At 46.0% G+C, this 20,128-nt stretch overlaps 2 protein-coding genes and 1 long non-coding RNA gene across 7 annotated transcripts in view; 1 reads left to right on the top strand and 2 right to left on the bottom strand.

Annotated features, from left to right (window-relative positions):
- The window catches only part of kdm2ba (lysine (K)-specific demethylase 2Ba), a 14,608-nt gene extending 3,156 nt beyond the window's left edge, over positions 1–11,452 (top strand). Inside the window, exons 1-10 of one of the 4 annotated variants that reach the window (XM_027277910.1) lie at positions 1,930–2,085; positions 6,689–6,949; positions 7,038–7,181; positions 7,902–7,988; positions 8,389–8,670; positions 8,746–9,563; positions 9,659–9,822; positions 9,909–10,070; positions 10,148–10,366; positions 11,023–11,452. In XM_027277910.1, the coding sequence (XP_027133711.1) occupies positions 2,032–2,085; positions 6,689–6,949; positions 7,038–7,181; positions 7,902–7,988; positions 8,389–8,670; positions 8,746–9,563; positions 9,659–9,822; positions 9,909–10,070; positions 10,148–10,366; positions 11,023–11,204 (2,373 nt within the window). In that variant the 5' untranslated portion in view covers positions 1,930–2,031 and the 3' untranslated portion in view covers positions 11,205–11,452. Of the gene's footprint in view, positions 1–1,929; positions 2,086–6,688; positions 6,950–7,037; positions 7,182–7,901; positions 7,989–8,379; positions 8,671–8,745; positions 9,564–9,658; positions 9,823–9,908; positions 10,071–10,147; positions 10,367–11,022 lie in introns of those variants that run through there. The other 3 variants (XM_027277907.1, XM_027277908.1, XM_027277909.1) reach the window with 3 other exon arrangements.
- LOC113745638 (uncharacterized) lies at positions 2,322–7,950 on the bottom strand. Its single transcript, XR_003462281.1, has 2 exons — positions 7,817–7,950; positions 2,322–2,658 (listed from the first exon to the last, which is right to left on the bottom strand). It is a non-coding gene; the product is annotated as an uncharacterized LOC113745638 (long non-coding RNA).
- A 2,449-nt stretch (positions 11,453–13,901) lies between the features above and the next one.
- Positions 13,902–19,845, bottom strand: LOC104936291 (E3 ubiquitin-protein ligase RNF34). Of its 2 annotated transcripts, XM_019261354.2 has the most exons (8): positions 19,612–19,845; positions 19,214–19,432; positions 17,413–17,793; positions 17,019–17,081; positions 15,899–16,100; positions 15,753–15,782; positions 15,507–15,554; positions 13,902–15,238 (listed from the first exon to the last, which is right to left on the bottom strand). In XM_019261354.2, exons 1-8 carry the CDS (start codon positions 19,615–19,617, stop codon positions 15,051–15,053), a joined length of 1,137 nt encoding a protein of 378 aa, XP_019116899.1. In that variant the 5' UTR covers positions 19,618–19,845; the 3' UTR covers positions 13,902–15,050. The 2 variants fall into 2 exon arrangements, with proteins under 2 accessions (XP_019116899.1, XP_010750606.2); XM_010752304.3 differs by lacking the exon at positions 15,507–15,554 and having other exon boundaries at positions 19,612–19,838.
- Between the last annotated feature and the right edge of the window lie 283 nt (positions 19,846–20,128).

Genomic DNA, 20,128 nt, shown 5'->3' with positions numbered 1-20,128 from the left:
GGACGGGGGACAGACACAGTCTCTATACTAAAGAACTGGGTGGGCAGCTGCTCTAATGGAGGCGCAGAGAAGCGTGTAAGACTGCAGCTCTGCTTCCTGGTCTCAACTCTGGGTTGTCGACATGATTTTGGTCAGCTAATAAACTTGGCCATATTTCTAGATATGAGAGCTGCTCCATCCAAAGTGGGATGGATGCCGTCTCTCCCAATCAGACCAGGTTTTCCCCAGAAAGGTGTCCAATTGTCTATGAAGCCCACATCGTTTGCTGGACACCACCTCGACAGCCAGCGGTGAAATGACGACATGCGGCTATACATGTCATCACTGGTCACATTGGGGAGGGGACCAGAGAAAACTACGGAGTCCGACATCGTTTTGGCGTATTCACACACCGATGAAACATTAATTTTAGTGACCTCCGATTGGCGTAACCGGGTGTCATTACCGCCGACGTGAATAACAATCTTACTGTATTTACGCTTATCCTTAGCCAGCAGTTTCAAAAAAGACTCGATGTCGCCCGCTCTGGCCCCCGGGATGCATTTAACTATGGCCCCCGGTGTCGCTAACTTCACGTTTCGGACTATGGAGCTGCCAATGACCAGAGTTGGCCTCTCAGCGGGTGTGTCGCTGAGCGGGGAAAATCTGTTTGAAACGTGGAGCGGTTGGTGGTGTACCGTGGGCTTCAGTTTGGGGCTATGCCTCCTTCGAACAGTCACCCAGCCTCCCGGCTGCTCGGGAACTACCGGGGGACGGCTGCCTGAAGCTACCTGTGGCTGTACCGCACCGGCTACAGGGGACTGGCTAACTATCTGAGCTACTGACTGTTCGGTGGTGCGGTACCGTGCCTCTAACTCACTGACCCTCGCCTCCAAAGCTACAAATAAACTACATTTATTACAAGTACCGTTATCACTAAAGGAGGACGAGGAGTAACTGAACATGTGTCACACAGGACAGGAGAGAGCAGGAGAGGAGAGAGGAGAGGAGAGGGACGCCATTGCTATAGCTAGGCTAGTTAGTGTGGCTAACAGAAACTGGAGAAACTATCAGATTGTAGTTACTAGAGTTCAGAGAGCTGTTTGTGCACAGACAGAACAAGTCAGAGAGTAGTGCAGAGATAAGTAGATAGTCGCTGATGTGAGAAATATACGGAAATCTGTTCAGGTGAACAGAGCAGAGAGCACCGTGGCAACAACACCGATACCGGAAGTGACACAATACGTTACCGTAAAGCACGCAAAGATCCGTAAAGCACTCCAAGTCAGTGGAACAACACTTTTAGTCGTTGGTGAGACCTTGGTGAAAGACAGATGCCTCGCTCTATAAGGTTTTAGATTTATATATCGTATAGTTTACTGTTTTTGGTTTTATTGAACTGTTATTTATACCCTGTGTATATAGAGTTAAATGTATATCTTATAGGTGTATAGTGGTAAAGTTTTTTATTTTTTTATTTTTTCTTGGGATGTTATGTACGACGGAGTATTAGGGCCACATTTAAATAAAAAAATTTTTTTTGGAATTAATTATGAGATTATTAGTCATTATTAAATATGGCGAGAATTAATTACGTGATTAAAGTCGTTATTAGATATGTTAAGAAATAATTACGAGATTAAAGTCGTTATTAAATATGGCGAGAATTAATTACGTGATTAAAGTCGTTATTAAATATGGCGAGAATTAATTACGTGATTAAAGTCATTATCAAATATGGCAGTGAGAATTAATTACATGATTAAAGTCGTTATTAAATATGGCGAGAATTAATTACTCGCCATATTTAATAACAACTAATTACATTTTTTTTTTAAATTTAAATGTTCCACTAATACTTTTTTCTTCTTGCTATTACTTACTATCTAAACTCACAAGTTGGGAGCTGCTGTAACAAACACGACTTCCACACCACCGGCTCGTCCACGAACGACCCGTCAGCAGTGAGGAAGGAGGAGGCAGGAGCAGAGCTGAGGTCAGCCATGTTAGTTTTCTGCGCTGTCCGCGAACGATGAGACGCGGAGAGGAGACATGGCGCTGTCACTGAGCGGAGACGACGAGGAGTATGATTCAGAGAGCGAGCAGGTCAGAGACAAACGTTTGTTTTTAATGTTAGTGACTTCTGTGTGACGGGAGTTTGTGAAGGAGCCATTTTGTGAGCGGGCTCCTTCTTCTTCCTCCTCCTCTTCTTCTTCTTCTTCTTCTTCTTCTTCTTCTGTTGTCCTTTAAACAGACTGTTGTAGTTTTATCATCACACTCACACTAACTGACCTCTTTAACACATTAGTCATTATTATTTATTATTATTATTGTTGTTGTTGTTGTTAGTTAGCTGTTCACGGAGCTAACTGCCCTCTAGCAGCTAACGGCTAGCAGCTAAAGCAGTGATTTAGCTCCACATGTGTGTGTGTGTGTGTGTGTGTGTGTGTGTGTGTGTGTGTGTGTTACAAAACAAGCTTCTCGTGTCTTTTAAACCTCTGACCTAAAAGGAGACTTTAGGTCAGAGTTGTTGTTTAGGTTGAGACCGAGCAGGAGGAGGAGGAGGAGGAGGAGGAGGAGGAGGAAGGGGGGATGGGGAGAGGAGGAACAATGAAGTGGCTCTTAGTTTTGTTGCTTTGGTAGTCCAACACACACACACACACACACACACACACACACCTGACTCAGAAGTCATGTTTAGGTTTCTCCACCTGCAGCAAGAAGAACATACAGCACAGCTGATCAGCAGGGATGTAACTAGTGCTGCATGTTTTGGTATCGATCCGATACCAAGTAAATACGGGTCAGTACCACCGATACTTCTCAATAAATAAAGAGGATTAGATTAGATTATTCATCCCACATGTTGCAGCAGCAGAGGAAAGTGTTCGTGATGGGAAGTTCAGTTTTTTTAGGGAGTCGGATCATTTGACTCATTGCATTTAGATTAGATTAGATTAGATTAGATTAGAGATACTTTATTCATCCCACCACGGGAAAATGTACGTGTTCCAGCAGCAGAGGAAAGTGTAATCGTAATGATAGTCAAGCAGCCGCCTGTGTGTCGGTGTTCGTGATGGGAAGTTCAGTTTTTTTAGGGAGTCGGATCATTTGACTCCAAGAAAAGCCGTCTCTTCATGTTACGATACGTTACAATACGATGCGATAATACTTTATTGATCCCACAACGGGGAAATTCACTTATTACAGCAGCGAAAAATATAAACCAAGGAGGGAAACACAAGTGTACATATTTACAAAAAGTACTAATAATGTGCAGTTTTAAGAATGTGTAACATAAGCGTTACAGAAACAAAACAGTTACCACTTATACTTTTCATAATTCAGCCAAATTTAGCGCTGATTTGACTTATGATTTGTATGTGTGCACATATATCATGTGTATATTCAATACATCCTTTGTACGGAAGTATTCCAAAGTAGAAATTACATTTTCTAATATCAAATTGCTGTAGCCAGTTGTTTTCATTGCATTTAGTTTATATTAGATTAGATTAGATATACTTTATTCATCCCACCACGGGGAAATTTACGTGTTCCAGCAGCAGAGGAAAGTGTAATCGTAATGATAGTCAAGCAGCCGCCTGTGTGTCGGTGTTCGTGATGGGAAGTTCAGTTTTTTTTGGGAGTTGGATCATTTGACTCCAAGAAAATCCGTCTCTTCATGTTACCACTTATACTTTTCATAATTCAGCCAAATTTAGAGCTGATTTGAATGATTTGTATGTGTACATATATATCATGTGTATATTGAATACATCCTTTGTACTGAAGTATTCCAAAGTAGAAATTACACTTCCTAATATCAAATTGCTGTAGCCAACTGTTTTCATTGCGTTTAGATTAGATTAGATTAGATTAGATTAAATATACTTTATTCATCCCACCACAGGGAAATGTACGTGTTCCAGCAGCAGAGGAAAGTGTAATCGTAATGATAGTCAAGCAGCCGCCCGTGTGTCGGATCATTTGACTCCAAGAAAATCTGTCTCTTCATGTTACCACTTATACTTTTCATAATTCAGCCAAATTTAGAGCTGATTTGACTTATGATTTGTATGTGTGCACATATATCATGTATATATTCAATATATCCTTTGTACGGAAGTATTCCAAAGTAGAAATTACATTTTCTAATATCAATAAATTGCTGTAGCCAGTTGTTTTCATTGCGTTTAGATTAGATTAGATTAAATATACTTTATGCGTCCCACCATGGGGAAATGTACTTGTTAGAGCAGCAGAGGAAAGTGTAGCATACACTACAGAATTAGAAAAAAGTAGAAAACACAATAAACAGACAGAAATATCTATAACCTACACAATAAACAAAAGTACTGAGGATAAAAGTGGCATGATATATAAAAAGAGTATTGTAATGTAACGTGACCATGATACAAATAATAACTGCAAGGTATAAATGAGATAAAATAGAAAAGATGACACACCTGACTCAGAAGTCATGTTAGGTTTCTCCACCTGCAGCAAGAAGAACATACAACACAGCTGATCAGCAGGGATGTAACTAGATTATTCATCCCACATGTTACACGACAGCTACTGGAGTGTCTGATTTTTTGAGGGAGGAGTTGCAGAGACTGACGCTCACAGGTAGAAACACAGGAATGCTTTCTAACATGTTGCACAAGACTGTGATGTAAGATCCTTGTCCTCCTTTTTGATAGATACAAATAGATATGTGCAGAGGAATTAAAAGATGTGCGGAGGAATTAAAAGATGTGCAGAGAAATTCAACATTTGCAGAGAAAATAAATCTGTAACGTGTTATAACTGTAACATCTGTACAAATGTAGAAAGACTAATAAATGAGAGATGAGTGTTTCAGTGTTTTTATAAATGGCCAGCTCATCTTATCTGCGACACGACGCGTCATCAAAGACCGTAACACACCTTTTTATTTGTCTTTACGACCACTCTACATGAGTCTTGTGACTTCCTCCCACCCGAGTTCACGCCGGGCTGAGTCAGAAGACCGGCGCTCTCAGATATAGGCCCTGTTTTTGTTCTCAGGCCTCGGGGACCGATCCCAAATTCCTGACATATTACTGCGCAGAGTTACAGTAAGGACGGGAGTCAGCTGATCAGTTGCTTTGAGAGGGAGTTTCCTCGTTCTGCTTTTTGATTCTTTACAGCCACAGTGGCAACTTTAAATGTATGACTGAAAACCACACTTCTTTTAATGTCTCCCTCCCGGATTTTTCCACGGTTGTCAGGTGGATTATGGAAATCTGTCAGCCTGGCGCTGGGACAAACGTGAAACTCAGGATCAGTAATGGGATGAGAGTCAGCAGATCCAGGTCTGCTCCTGGCTCTTGTTCCTGTTCCACCTGTCCGACGCGTTGTTGTTGTTGTTGTTCTCTAGAGTGAAATCAATCGGGCGCTCACTACGCTCTGTAGTAATCCAAAAAGAATGAATGATCATAACCTTCCTCCCGTGTGAGCTTATTTTTATCTGTCTCTCTATTCAAACAAGTTGCCACCAGCGATGAAAACCGTGTTGCCAAGGTAACCCCTCGCCGCGATTTGTCTTATTTTCATCCGGCTTCGCGCTTCCTGCCATGGCAACAGGGAAGAGACTAAAAATACACGTGTGAATTCAGGGTAGTAGATTCAAGGGCTGAGTGTGTGTGTGTGTGTGTGTGTGTGTGTGTGTGTGTGTGTAATCTCCAGGTTTCCTTGCCTTTTGTTTGATTATATAAACGTGTTATTGATGTGATGGTTTGATTATCAATTCATCTGTCGATCACAATAAACTGTGGCTGTTCATCTACGATAATCTAATCTGTTATCAAGTTATAATAAACTTCTGTTTTCAGTCCTTTAAGGCGACTGTAACTGTAACCGATGATGATTGTGTAATACTGTGTGTCACAATATTTTCTTCGATGAATGGAGGTGGGACATAAATATATATTTTAAAAATTCAATTATAAACATTTGATATCATCAATATGACAAAAAAAAATAGAGTAAGAACGTTTAAACTATGAGATCCTGTAGTATTCTGCTGATGCAGGTGGTGCACAGCGCATACATCCATGATTAGAGTTCAAGGAAATGAGTTATTTATGAAATAAATGGTTAAAATAGTAATAACGTCTGTCATAACTGTGTTACTTGAAAACATTGTGAGGTGGTAATTAATGTACAAGTCATTGAAGCGTTTGTTACTTTTCTTTATGTGTGAATTCTTTCTGTATAAACGGAATATTTAAGACTTTATTTATCACACACACAGTTCACGTGATAGACAATAAAAATATGAAATACAAAATAAAAGATCAAGAGTTCTATGTACAACTTTCAAGTAGACGGCTTCTGTCGAACAAATGGATGAATATGATAAAAATAATCACATGGCGGAGCCTCATAATAACCCGAATAGTTGTCAGAATAACGTTAGAATAACGTTGGGTGCACGTTTCTTTCTGTTTGTTTCCATGGAGCTGAACGTCTTTCAAAGCTTCACAACAAAAAGTTGGGAAAATAACAAATCATCTTGTTTTGGTCAGGGAGCAGCAGGAACCGCCTGTGATGACTCAGCTTCATTGACTCAATCCAGATGAGCTGAATCATCTCCACTTCCTCCCAGTATCTTCTTGTCACTGTGACTTCTCAGGTCTAAGCTTGTCACCCTCCAACCCGTCTCTCTCCGTTTGTCTTCCAGCAGCAGCGAGCGGCCAACCGGCCGAAGCAGCCGCAGCAGCAGCAGCAGCAGCCGCAGCCCAAGATGGGGACGTCCTCGGCGGCGGTTAAGCTGCCGTCCAACCGCAGCTCGTCCGGTGCCCGACGCCGGAGGACGCGCTGCCGGAAGTGTGAAGCGTGCCTCCGGACCGAGTGTGGAGAGTGTCACTTCTGCAAGGACATGAAGAAGTTCGGGGGGCCGGGGCGCATGAAGCAGTCGTGCATCATGAGGCAGTGCATCGCGGTGAGTTCGCCGTCACAGTTTCTCTTCTCTCTTCTGCGTCATGCACACACGTGTTCATGTTTTGTTGTTGTTGTCGTCGTCCGTGCAGCCGGTTCTGCCTCACACGGCGGTGTGCGTGGTGTGCAAAGAGGCCGGGAAAGAGGACACGCTGGAGGAAGAGGAGGACAAGTTCAACTTCATGCTGATGGAGTGCTCCATCTGCAACGAGATCGTCCACCCCAACTGCCTGAAGGTACGGAGAGAACGACTGATGTGACTCATTTCTGTTCAAGCAGCCAGTGCCAGGAATCCCAGGACGTTGTAACACACTGCGAGTTGAGTCAGACGCTCGCAGCGTAAGTCACCAGAGTGGGATAATTGTCATGTTTGTTTATATAACGCACTCATCGCTTTAATGTGGTTTAGACGTCTTTATGACGCCGTCACGTTTGAGGAATCGACTCAAGGAAACGAGGAACCGAGAATGTAGTTAATCGCCATCTTGGGAAGGATGCAAAACATTGTGCGAGGTGACGGAAGAGCAAAATGTAAAGCAGCTCACACACACCCTGTTTGTAACTGTCGTGTGAAAAAACACAACACGACGTTTGGTCAAACCTGTTCTGCAGACAAGCTGCGTCTAGCTCTCCTGCAGCCACTTCAAATAATCTTTTTTTTATTTTTTTTAATGAATATTTCGACATCACAGATAACCAGAAGTGAACGCTGAAGCTCCTTCCTTCAACTCTACTTCCTTTTTTCTATTTAACGTGTGAAGCAACAGGCCCGGGGTGAGGTTTAAACTGCGCTGACCTGCCTGACAGGCGCACGTCAACGACAACAGTCACTTTCACTTCCCTCGTCCTGTTTGTGTTAAACAAACTGTACACACACACACACACACAGACACACACAGACTCAGGCTCGGTTTACAGCTTGTTCTCAGGCTCATGTTCTTGTTGTTTTTCATCAGGTGAGCGACGCCTCGGGAGTCGTGAACGATGAACTCCCCAACTGCTGGGAATGTCCCAAGTGCAACCACGCTGGGAAGAGTGGGAAAGTGAGTACAGATATGCGTGAGTCAGAGGATTTAGATTATGTAACAGCTGAGCGAGAGCGTGCTGGAAGCGTGTTGTCCAACTAGTGTTAAAGATTTCTGAGATTTTTCTCTGAGAGTTCAGGAGACAATCGTCTCTTTCTGTAGTTCTGTATTGTTTTTAGTTTTTTAGTTTCTGTGTGTTTATCAGCGTGCCACTTCCTGTTTATACTGTCTTGGTTTGTGAAAGTCATTCACATGTGACTGTCTGTGTCACACAAGCAGGAAACCACTGACAAACTTTGTGTTTTGGTAACAGCGACGACTCTATTAAAGCTTCAGGCAGTGCGGTCTGTTTCCCTCGTCGCGATAGGCTAAAGATATAAAGTTGTCTCGCCCGTTTTTGTCCCCCTTGGTATTGAAGCAAAAAAGGGGTCCAGGGTTCAAGTATGCCTCCAACCTCCCTGGCTCTCTGCTGAGGGAACAGAAGCCTGTGAAGGAGGAGGGGGACGTGGTCTCCTCTGCAGCCAAGAGGAGGCCGGACAGAGAGGAGACGCCCAGGTACAGGCCGGACGAGGCTCTGCATCGACAGCCGCCGCTGCTCTCCCCGTGCAACCTGCCCCGGCCCAGGCCGGAGGACAAGCTGAGGAAGAAGAGGAAGCTGTTTGATGACGATGAGGACGAGGATTTAGGTGTGAGGAAGAAGGTATGTTTCATTTAGTGACTGATTTCTGAGTTTTAGATGTGGTAATTCCACAAAGTCACTCGTTTCTTCCTGCAGGAGAAGTCGGATGATCCTTATTTTTCCAAACTCCTGCACCAGATCAAGACAGAAGAGGACGACGAAGACGCCTACGAGGAGGAGAATGAAGAAGGAAGGGAGCCTCACTTCCGGGGCGGTGTAGAGAGGAAAGGGCGTCTTGGAGACGCCGAAGAAGAAGGCGATGACAAGGACTCCAGGAACGAGCTCCTGAATCCTTTCATCAAGACGCCCGTCGGAGACAGCGACCAATCCCACTGCAGCTCCCCGCAGGCCGGACCCAGCAGCGAGGGCGGAAGCGAGACCCAGGAGAAAGGGCAGCGTCCGAAAGCTCGCCGCAAACGGCGTTTACCCAACAGGGAGCTGAGCCGAGAGCTGAGCAAAGCACTGAACCAGGAGATCCAGAAGACGGAGGACTGCCTCGCCAACGAGAACCGTCAGCCCCTCAAGGTGGAGCCGGAGACGGAGAACGAGGAGCCCAAGAAGCTGTTCCGCAACGGCAGCGAGCTCGGAGATCAGAGGCCCCACCTGAAGACCAAAGAGATGAACGGGACGCCGTGGGAGCTGCGCCACTTCTACCCGAGTCCGATCACTCCGCTCGGCTTCAACAGGAGCACCCCGACCAACCGGCCGGCGCCCCCGCACTCGCCGCCCAAATGTGTCCAAATGGAGCGGCACGTCATCCGGCCCCCTCCGATAAGCCCGCCTCCCGACAGACTGCCGCTAAAAGACGGCAAAACACACGTCATACAGCGCGAGGTGTGGATGAAGATCTTCGGCTATCTCACGCACCAGGAGCTGTGCGTGTGCATGAGAGTCTGCAAAACGTGGAACAGATGGTAAAAACATAAAAGTCAAACAGATTGTCCAAATCTTTGTTTTCACGCGTGAAGCTTGTTGATTCAGTGAACGCGTTTTTCTCTCCGGCTCGTAGGTGTTGCGACAAGAGACTCTGGACAAAGATCGACCTGAACCGCTGCACCTCCATCACCCCGCTCATGCTCAGCGGGATTATCCGCCGACAGCCGGTCTCCCTCGACCTCAGCTGGACCAACATTTCCAAGAAACAATTAAGCTGGCTCATTAATAGATTACCAGGTAAACATAACGAGTTCTGATTCTCTGTCTTTTGTCTTTTTTGTTTCCCGTGTTCTGCGTCTAAAGAGCTGCCGCGTGTCTTTCAGGTCTGCGAGTGTTGAAGTTGTCCGGGTGTTCTTGGGCGGCTGTGTCGGCGCTCTGCACCTCCAGCTGCCCTCTGCTGCGCTCGCTGGACGTGCAGTGGGTGGAGGGGCTCAAAGACGCACAGATGAGGGACCTCCTCTCTCCTCCCACGGACAACAGACCAGGTGAGCCACGAACTGATTCGTGTTTCATCTCCGAACGCGCAGAAAACACAAACGTTAATCCGCGTCGTTCTCGACAGGTCAACTGGACAACCGCTGCAAGCTGCGGAACGTGGAGGACCTGCGGCTGGCGGGGCTCGACATCACGGACACGTCTTTACGTCTCATCAGTCGACAGATGCCTCTGCTGTCCAACCTGGACCTGAGCTACTGCAACCACATCAACGACCAGTCAGTCAACCTGCTGACGGCAGCCGGGACCACGACCAGGGACTCGCTCACAGAAATCAACCTGTCAGGTGAGAAGTGGGACCTGAACAAACCGCAGCAGCAAACTGAACCGCCACACGGGCAGGAAGACGTAAACACATTTACAGAACAACTCAGACTGTTTGACAGAGCGCGGCTGGGTTAAAGTGCTGTTATTTATTCATACAGAATAGTTTGAATGTCGGTGAACGCACAGGAGATTTTATATCCCATCAAACCTGTCTGAATAGTCAAAGGCCGCCTGCCAGAGTTTTCATTGATTATTAATTGATTAGTTTGTCCACAACCCAAAGATATTCAGTTCACCGTCACAGAGGACCAAAGAAATCTTCACACGAGGAGCTGAAATCAGAGAAAGTGACTCAAAACAATTATTATTAATTGATGCACTAATCTCATTAAATTGACGACAAAGCAGTCTCCGGTTCTTGAACGTCCTCACACAGACACGTTACCTCCTCCTGGCTCTGCCACCCGTACGCTCAGGACGATCCAAACTGTTCTTGGTGGAACGTCCTACCAGTTCCTTCACAAACCTCCTGAAGACCTCCAGCTCTTCAGAGAGGACCTCCTCTGCAACACTACCGACAATCTGTCCCCGTCTACAACTGGACCTTGATTCTGTGCGAGTTTAAATATCGAGCCCTGTGACTGACTTCTGTCTCTCTTCTGCTTCAATTCTCAGTTTGTAACCGGGTCACAGACCATTCCCTAAACTTCTTCAAGCGCTGCGGAAGCATCTGTCAGATCGACCTCCGCTTCTGCAAGCAGGTGACCAAGACGGCGTGCGAAAGGTTCATCGCGGAGATGTCCGTGAGCGTACCGTTCAGACTGAAAGAGGACAAACTGCTACAGAAGTCGAGCTAGTCGATCGACGGACTCTCTTTGCACTTAAAGTTTTTTTTTTTTTTGTGTTTTTAAGCCGGTCCTGTGAGAAGTCTCAGTGAGACGGATTTCTTCTTAGAGATCTCAGACGGACTCTGACGCGAGGAGGCGATGAGGATGATAATGATGATGATGATGATGAACGTTCACTGGACACGTAAAGAGGAAACAGCATGCATGTATCTGTGTTTGAGATTGTACTTTTTTATAAAGACTTGCTTGTAATTGGCTGTTGGGTTGTTTTTTTGTTTATTTTTTATTCTTTGAATATCTGAGATATTTTTCTACAGACGTCATTTCATGAGTTTACAGTGTCTCAGGAGCTGAATACGACGGAGAGACTGCAGACTGTTTGTCTTCATACGACCTCTATGTGCCAAAACATAACTCCAGTATCAGACGGGAACATGTCCGGCGATTAAACACCTGAATAAATTATCATAAATACTTAACATCGATAAAACGCAGTAATCAAATCCCTCTTCCACGCCTTCACTTACTTTAATACTTTAACGAATTGTTGAGTGTTTTTGGAGTTTTTCGCCATTTCAACATTTAATTTATTGACTTTTTATTTTGTACCACAGTTTGTATTTATTCATTTCTTCAGTAACTTGACGCGGACGCCTCGGAGCGGGGTTTGAAATTCAGCCTGCAGATAATTTATCGTGGGCGGTTTTGAGGCTGGCGCAGCACCGACCGACGATGCAGGAAGTCGACAGTGGCAGCAGAACGTGTGACTTTCTGTGCCGCCACACATCGGGCTGCTCACAGCTCATCTGCAAACTGTTTCAGTAATCCATCCAGTCGGTGTTGTTGTGTGTACTTCGGGGCGTGTCGTGCTGTAATCGATCACCTCAGGTGAATGTGATGTTTATATTTGTAAATCCAAAAACTTAAGTGCTAATATGCATTAAAATCATTTCATTTGTACCATCGCTGAGTCGTGTTTTCATATTGGGATGGAAAGGGAACGTGGTTGGTTGATTTGTAGCGGTGCACGTTTAGATCCAGAGATGAAGATGCTGAGGTTCAGGATCAGGAATGAGTCCATCAGAGGGGACAGCACATGTTAGAGGTTTTGGAGATAAAGTCAGAGAGGCCAGACTGAGATGGTTCGAACTGCCAGACAGGAGGAGGCCTAGAGGAAGACCAAAGAGGAGGTTTATGGATGCAGTGAAGAGGACATGAAGGTTGGTGGTGTGAGAGAAGAGGATGCAGAAGACAGGGTTAGATGGAGGCAGCTGATTCGCTGTGGCGGGAAAAGCCGAAAGGAGAAGAAGAAGATCCATGCACACACACGTTTCAGGTTCAAGTTCTTTTATTATCAGGTGTTGGCAATAATCTTAGATCACCTCCGAACAAAGGAACCCAGGAGGCCTTTCAGTGCGAAGGAGCAGCCACTCTACTCTGACCTCCGAGCTCCTCACCCTATCTCTAAGGCGGAGGAAGCTCATTTCACTCATGACCATAGGCGACGGTTGGAACGAAGGCGGTCTGGAAGATCGAGAGCTTTGACTTCCAGCTCAGCTCACTTCTTCCTCACTACAGTCCGGTTTCCAGACCTCCAGACCTCGAGATACTTGAACTCCTTCACCTTGGGCAGCATCTCGCTCCCAACCTGGATGGATCATTCCCCCTCAGACTCGTCTACAAACCACCTGAAGCAAACAGAAGCACGTCATCTGCAAAAAGCATAACTCTCAGTTTCTTAAACCGGACACGTTAAACGGCATCAGTTAAGAAAAATCACTTTAAGTGGAACAAAAGTTATTTAGACTCTTTAGATAAATAAAATAGTGCAGCAGCTAAAATATAAAATAAAACATGTTGCAGCCTGGCGACCTCCTGTCTTATTATTTAGATATTTGACTATTATTAAATGCAAAAAATCTTCTTGTGCAATTTGATTACCCATTTTATTTTTTAGGGAATTTTTTTGATTTCCTGGCACATTGTTTCCCTTTTTTGAATTTGACTTTTATGAAAGTTGAAATAGTTCCAACATAATTTACTCAATACACAACTTAACTTTGGACAGTGACTTTAACTAAATCTCTGCAAAACTTTGTGCTTAGTGCTGAACATCAGCATGTTAGCACACGTGTTGATGTTCAAGCTCACCTGTAAAATATATTTTGAGTCTAACAATGTGGAAAATGTCCTGTAGTCTAGGATTATCAAATACACCTGACAGACACATGAAGTGTCTATCGTGCCGGTCCTTTTGTTTGTCACACCTGACGACTTCAAACCAGTGAATGTTTCTTTAAACCCGACTCACTCGTTGATAATTTCAGCTCTAGTTGTCATTTTTACCCGAGATAGTACGAGGACACCGCAGTACAAAAACAGACTTTAATTAAAATCTTTAATTACCAAAATAAAAAGTTCAACATTTCCAAATACAAAGACCAAACCTTGCACACGATTGCACCCTCTCTGAAAGTGCAACCTGCTCTGCTACTGTTCAGAATTGCAGGGGACATCTTTACCGGAATAATAGCAGCAACGTTGACTTTGTGTGGGTTCAGTGCAGAGCCGGGTTAAGGTTGGATCAAACAGAACCAGTGTCATACGGGTTGTTGTCATGCTCTGGTTAAAGAGGGGACAGATAATTCAAGCAAACACATTTTAAAACCACGTGACAGGATCAGAAACTAACCCGACCACGAGGGACATTTTTAATCATCTGATATTACACAATCTGAAATCAAATGGAAAAAAATATATAGATATATACATCTCAATATGGATCAATATATGCAAATGTACATTAGCAAGTCATTATTTCTATATACTTTCTATACCACAGGTGTCAGTAAACTCGTAGCTATATCTTCGAATAGTTAGTTCAACACTTTACATGAGAGGAAGAAAAAACAAATCAACGCGTTAAGACACTTCATTCCACTCCCAACGATATACGACAAAAAAAAAAATCAAAAAACATTCAAGAGTTTCACATCCACAGTTCAGCTGGAAAATCAGGGAAGATGGTCGGATGAGTTAGCACCAGTTTTTTTGTCTTTTTGTCTCCACCCGAGACGGAGGTGACAGCGGAGGTCGAGCTATTGCTGTAGATGACAGACTTTTGTGTGACCGTGTTTTAAAAACGCGGAACGAAAAGCGAAGATGCATCATAAATCACAGAGAGACTTCTTCGCGCCGAGTTAGACTGGAACTTCAGCCGTCATAGTTTGCAGTGGGTTGTGGGTGGCGGTGTGTTAACACAGTGTGAACAAAGTGAATCAACAGCCACGCACCGGCTCGACACAGTCGACGGGACACGCACAAAAAAAAAGAGAAAGGGGGTAAGAAGCGTGAGGGCATGACCCGTAATTTGGCACCTTGTTCACCCCCCTCGACCCGCTCTCCTGTGGCGAGCTTCAGCGTGTCTGTCGTCCTCTGTGTTACTAAGATATGTATTCACTTGCAGCAGTTGTAAAGAGAGAGGTGCTCTTAACAATAACTCGGCTACAGTTTTATTATAGGCAGATCTGAGGGTGATGAGTTGTGTGACGAGACATTCTTTGCTTTGGAAAAACTGTAAAAAGCAAAAACATAAAAGCAAGGAATGAAAACAGATGGGAGATATGTTTCGCTGAGGAATGACTCAGAGGAGTGTACGATCCTACGCTCTGCCCACTGAAGAGTCTTAAGAAGGAAAAACACATTTCTCATAATATTTATGTGCAAATAATGTGAGAATTTAGATAATACAAACAAGGAACATCCACAAAAATTAGTCTTTTTTTTTTTTAAACATGAGCTGCATGGTTGATTGAAGGTCTCAGTCCGAGCTGCAGCAGCAGCGGCGGCGGCGCATTAGGATTTGAAGACGTGCACGGCCCTCACGACGTACTGCCTGCAGATCGGGCACTCGTTCATCCTCTTGCCGCACTTGGTGCAGGTGACCATGTGGCCGCACTCCAGGAGAACGCAGTCGATCGTGGCGTCCATGCAGATCCGGCACAGGTTGTCGTCGTGGATGGTCAGCGGGCCTTTCTCGCCGTCTGCAGGACACAAAAACACGCCGAGAGGTGAATCTATTAAAGGTCACGTCTCCTCGAGGACGTCAGCGCCTGTTGTTACGTGTCAGGATGTTTCTATGACAACCACACATGCCTGACATGCTGCGGCATAACGAGCTTCACACGCTCAGCACATGAGACACACGATGTCGGAGGTGAGGTGACGGATGATGATGCACGTCACAAATGACGGATGAGGATGGGGTTCACGGTGAATACGGAGGTGGTCGTCGCGACCTTGGAGCCTTACCTCCGATGGCACCGTTGCAGATCGGCGGGCTCGGAGGGAAGGCCACCACTTTGGTGTCGGGGAGGAGTAAAGCAAGTGGGAGACAATAACTCAATTTGAATGACGCCGCTTATGGTTATTAGCGTTGTATTATCAGAACATGATGCTGTCATAGGAAGCAGAGACGTCAGGTTGTGTGGTTAAAAACAGGATGCGGTCTAATACCGACATCTGGGACAGCGTGTACATGGATGAGTGACAGCTTACCTGTGGTTACAGTACTGCTCACATTTTCCACTGCAAGAAAGAAGAACTTAAAGTTACTATAGCAACCGATTAAAGCTTCTTATAACCTCCTCTCTGTCCATCGTAAATCTAACTAATCAGACACAGGATGTGTTTTAAATACCCACATGACTTCCTGTTCTCCTCCGTCTCCCTGTACAGTCGGCTGACGCGCTCCACCAGCTCCCACTTCTCGCAGCACCCTGAATAGTTGACAAAGTTCCTGGCCAGGATCTCCTTCAGCTGCCTGACCGAGAGGCCCTCGATGTCCCTCAAGCTGGAGATGTCCGAGAGGGACGCTCTGGCCCGGCGTCGCGTCTGAGGACTGACCTGAAGGAGGCGGAAATCAAGACGTCAGTGAGCCCGACTTTTAAACGACCTTTATATATAATTAAAGGAGCAGAGTGTAGGATCAGGTGGCAGCTGGCAGAGTAACTGTAGACTCCTACACATCATTTAGTTTGTTCTAGGCTACAATAGAAACATGCAGGTTCAACACGACAGACTCTCTCTGTAGATATGCACAGCTCAGTTTTAGATATCATATTCTGCATTGGTTTGTTCTCCACACAACTTCAAACTTTGTTCACTTGCTCAGATTTGCTCATTCTTCTAGTTTACGTGCTTCTAAATATGTAAACATGCCGCATTTTTAAATTGTTTCTCTTTTGTTTTTGTTTTTTTGTTTGCACGGCGTGTTTTATTCTGAAAATCAACCAGATTCTCTGTCGTTTCTGTGTCTGACTTCCTGTCAGTTCGAGCTTCTCTGTGCAGACTGACGCCGCTAATGAAACGGACCACGGCGCTTCTGGAGCGGTTTGAAACGTGCCCTCGTTAGAGACACACTGGACCTTTAAGACCCAGCCTCGTTCAAAAAACAGCCAAATTAAGACATGCATGTACGACAATTAAATTAAAGTATGGCTGATATTTCCCAGAATCTCCACTTTATACTTCTTGTGATCTATTTTTTTCCCCTTGTGCATCCCAAAGGGCGTCATTACTTCAGGACTTGAGAATATGAAATCTATTGAGAACTGAGAGAGAATCTGCAAGACGCTGCAACTTCTGCAGCTCAGAGAGAAAAACATGCTTAGTAGAAACTTTGGACAATAAATCGTTTTCATATTCAGATCCAGCAGAGAGATTTTTTTTATTTTTAGCTCTTATTCTGCTTCCCTTGCACTCTCTGCTGTTTCTACTTCATTATCAACAGGACGATGATTTCATAACGAGCAGAAAAATCACCTCAGGAGTGTGTTCACTGGGGTCCAGGTTGAGGAGAGACACGGATGTGGCGTCACCGATATCCTGCAACACAACGATTACAGAGACATTAGTGCCAGGAGGAGCAGCTAACTGAGGGATTAGGATTAGACGCTCCTCAGAGCCCATTGATACCCCGGGAATAACAATGTCTGACACCTTCCACTCATAGAAAAGCTTAGCAGGCCAAGAACAAGTATTTATAGTGGAGCTGAGCTGCCCGACTCTCTCTTTCACTTCTTGCCTCTGTGATGAAGATGAACAACAAACCTCACTTCATCACGTAGCCTGAACACCTGTGAAAACACCTGCACACGTTTCTGATTATCTTATCTGCCGACTAACAAACAAGAAGGTCCACGTTTGGTGTCCTGACCTGGTTGGTATCAGAGCTGTCGCTCCTGCTGAGTGGCTCCTCCTGAGACGCGACGAAAGCCGAGAGCTCCGAGGCGGACTGCGTGGTCGACGTGTACAGGGAACGCGAGTGGAGGCTGCCCGTGTCGGCGTCCTCCTCCTCCTCCTCGATGCCCTGGTGACAGAGCACCAAGTCCACCAGGTCCTCTTTTTCCCTGCAGGTGTCGGTGGGGATGTTACGGAGCAGCAAGTACTGACGTAGGTCCCGGACTCGTAGACGCATGAGCCGCGGCCGCTGGAAGGCCGTCGCCTTCAGCAGGTGACATGTGGTGCAGATGCGCAGGTTCTCCTGAAGCACGGAGCACAGAGAGCAGAAGCTCTTCTTGCAGTCACAGCAGATATACTGCAGAGACACAGAGAGTGGAAACGTTAACCCTCGCTGTACGATGAAAACATTAATAACATGACAGAAACAAATGACTGCAAACCACATCAGCACCGACATCTGCCCTCCCCTGCACGGCTCAAACATCGAACGATAATAAATGCGGGACGTGGGATTCGACTGGCAGAGTTCAGACAGAGTGAGACACATGAACCATGAGCGTGACATTACGGGACGAGTATGTTGTCCATCTGTCTCTGCACAGCGTTGAATCAGCGGCCTCTGGGTGGAAATTAAATTAACTCTCCTCCCTCCTCACACACAACAGAGATCGTTTCAGCTTGGCCAAATACAGAGTTTGAACATTTTCTATCATGATAATGTTGTACGCCAAAAACAAGCTGACTTGTTTTGTGTTCATGTGTGTGCCGACCTGTCACGCTGCTTGTTAAACTGTATGTTTATCTAACACCCGTCTCTGCTTCTGCACATGCACCCTCCACCCAATACACACTTTGAATTAGATTTATTGATTAATGTGGCAGCTGTAGCTCAGTCTGCACAGAGATCTGGCTGTAGACAGTGGACCGCTCATCACTTCACCATCTCTCTCCACATTTGCATGAAGATGCATGTATAAAAAGAATTTCCTCTGGAGGGATTAATAAAAGTCCGCTTATCCGAGGTCGGGTCGTGGGGGCAGCAGCTTCAGCAGGGAAGCCCAGACTTTCTTCTCCCCGGTTACTTCGTCCAGCTCTTCCAGGGGGACCCCAAGGCGTCCCAGCCGAGAGACATAGTCCCTCCAGCGTGTTCCCTGGGGCCGCCTTCCAGAGGGACGTGCCACGAGATGCCCGAGCCACCTCAGCTGGTTCCTCTCGATGTGGAGGAGCAGCGGTTCTACTCTGAGCTCCTCGCAGGACGGCCGAGCTTCTCGCCCAGCCACCCTGCGAAGGAAGCAGCTCATTTCGGCCGCTTGTATCCGCGATCTCGTTCTTTCGGTCACTCCCCAAAGCTCGTGATCACAGGTGAGGGTAGGAACGTAGTCTTCACGACCACGACGGACCGGTGCAGAAGGTCGATCTCCCGCTCCATCCTTCACTTGAGGCAGGATCTCATCCTCGACCCGGAGGCTGCACAATGAGAACCACGGCCTCGGATTTGGAGGTCTCGTCTCTCGTCTTCTTCCACTTTATCCATTATTGGGTCGCGGGGGCAGCAGCTTCAGCACGGAAAGTCCAGACTTCCCTCTCCCCGGAAACTTCGTCCAGCTCCTCCAGGGGGACCCCAAGTCGGTCTCTCGGCTGGCCTGGGTCTTCCCGGGGGTCGCCTCACCAGGAGGCATCCTCACGAGATGCCCGAGCCACCTTATTGGCTTTGGAGGTGCCTAAATATTCTGCACGTGCACCACAACACACCAGATCCAGATCCAGATACCCACCTTCCTCCTGAAGACTGAGAAGGCCTGACCACAGGCCTTGCAAACCAGACCGGGACTCCCTGAGCTGGTGGGCGGGTACGTGGAGTATCCGGCACTGGGGGCGAACCTGAAGGGTCCAGCACCGGCTCCGAACCCCGGCTGCTGGCCTCTGACGGCCCCGGTACCCATGACTTCATTCAGCAGACCACAGCATGAAGCCCACATGGACGAGGCCCCTGCCTGACACACACACACACACACACACACACACACACACAAAGCAGCTGTCACAACAAACAGCTGGCAGACGTTACCATGACAATAGAAACAGCTGACAGACTAATTAACCTGATAAACAAACAAACATTATGTTTATTAATCAGCTGTTTTGAAGCTAACGGCAGCTAAAGGTAAACTACCTTCATTGCAGCTCCGGCGTGTCCGCTGAGAAACAGCTGACTGACGGCGTAAGCATCGCAGAGCGGAGCGGCGCTTTGTGTAGCTGAAGGTGGAGGTGAGACAGAGAGACAGAGAGAGAGACAGGTAGAGAGAGAGAGAGACAGGCGGTGCAGCTCCGACAGCTGATGCTAATGCTGCTAATGCTGCTAATGCGGCTTCTTCTACGCTGCGCACGCAGCGACGCTGCACTGCCGCCGCCTGCAGGCGGTGAGTGGAACAGCAGCACTCACCTGACTTAAAGGGGCAGTGCGTTTAACTTTGTTTTTAATATTTAACCCTAAAACTACAGAAGCCCTAAAAGGCCATACATAAAATAAATAAATAAATAAATAAAACTCCCTACCTCGACATTACACTTTGTCAGAAATTATGGATCAAAGGGATTTTACAGTGGTGTAATAGGTTTGCTCGCTCTGTATCATGGATTGTATCACCATACATTCTGTAATACGGGTGCACTTTATTTAATACACTAGA

This window comes from Larimichthys crocea, chromosome III (genome assembly GCF_000972845.2).
Source record: "Larimichthys crocea isolate SSNF chromosome III, L_crocea_2.0, whole genome shotgun sequence".
In the NCBI taxonomy this organism is placed as follows: Eukaryota; Metazoa; Chordata; class Actinopteri; family Sciaenidae; genus Larimichthys; species Larimichthys crocea.
Note: the sequence above shows the minus strand (reverse complement) of the source record. Positions and strands in the feature narration are given on the sequence as shown.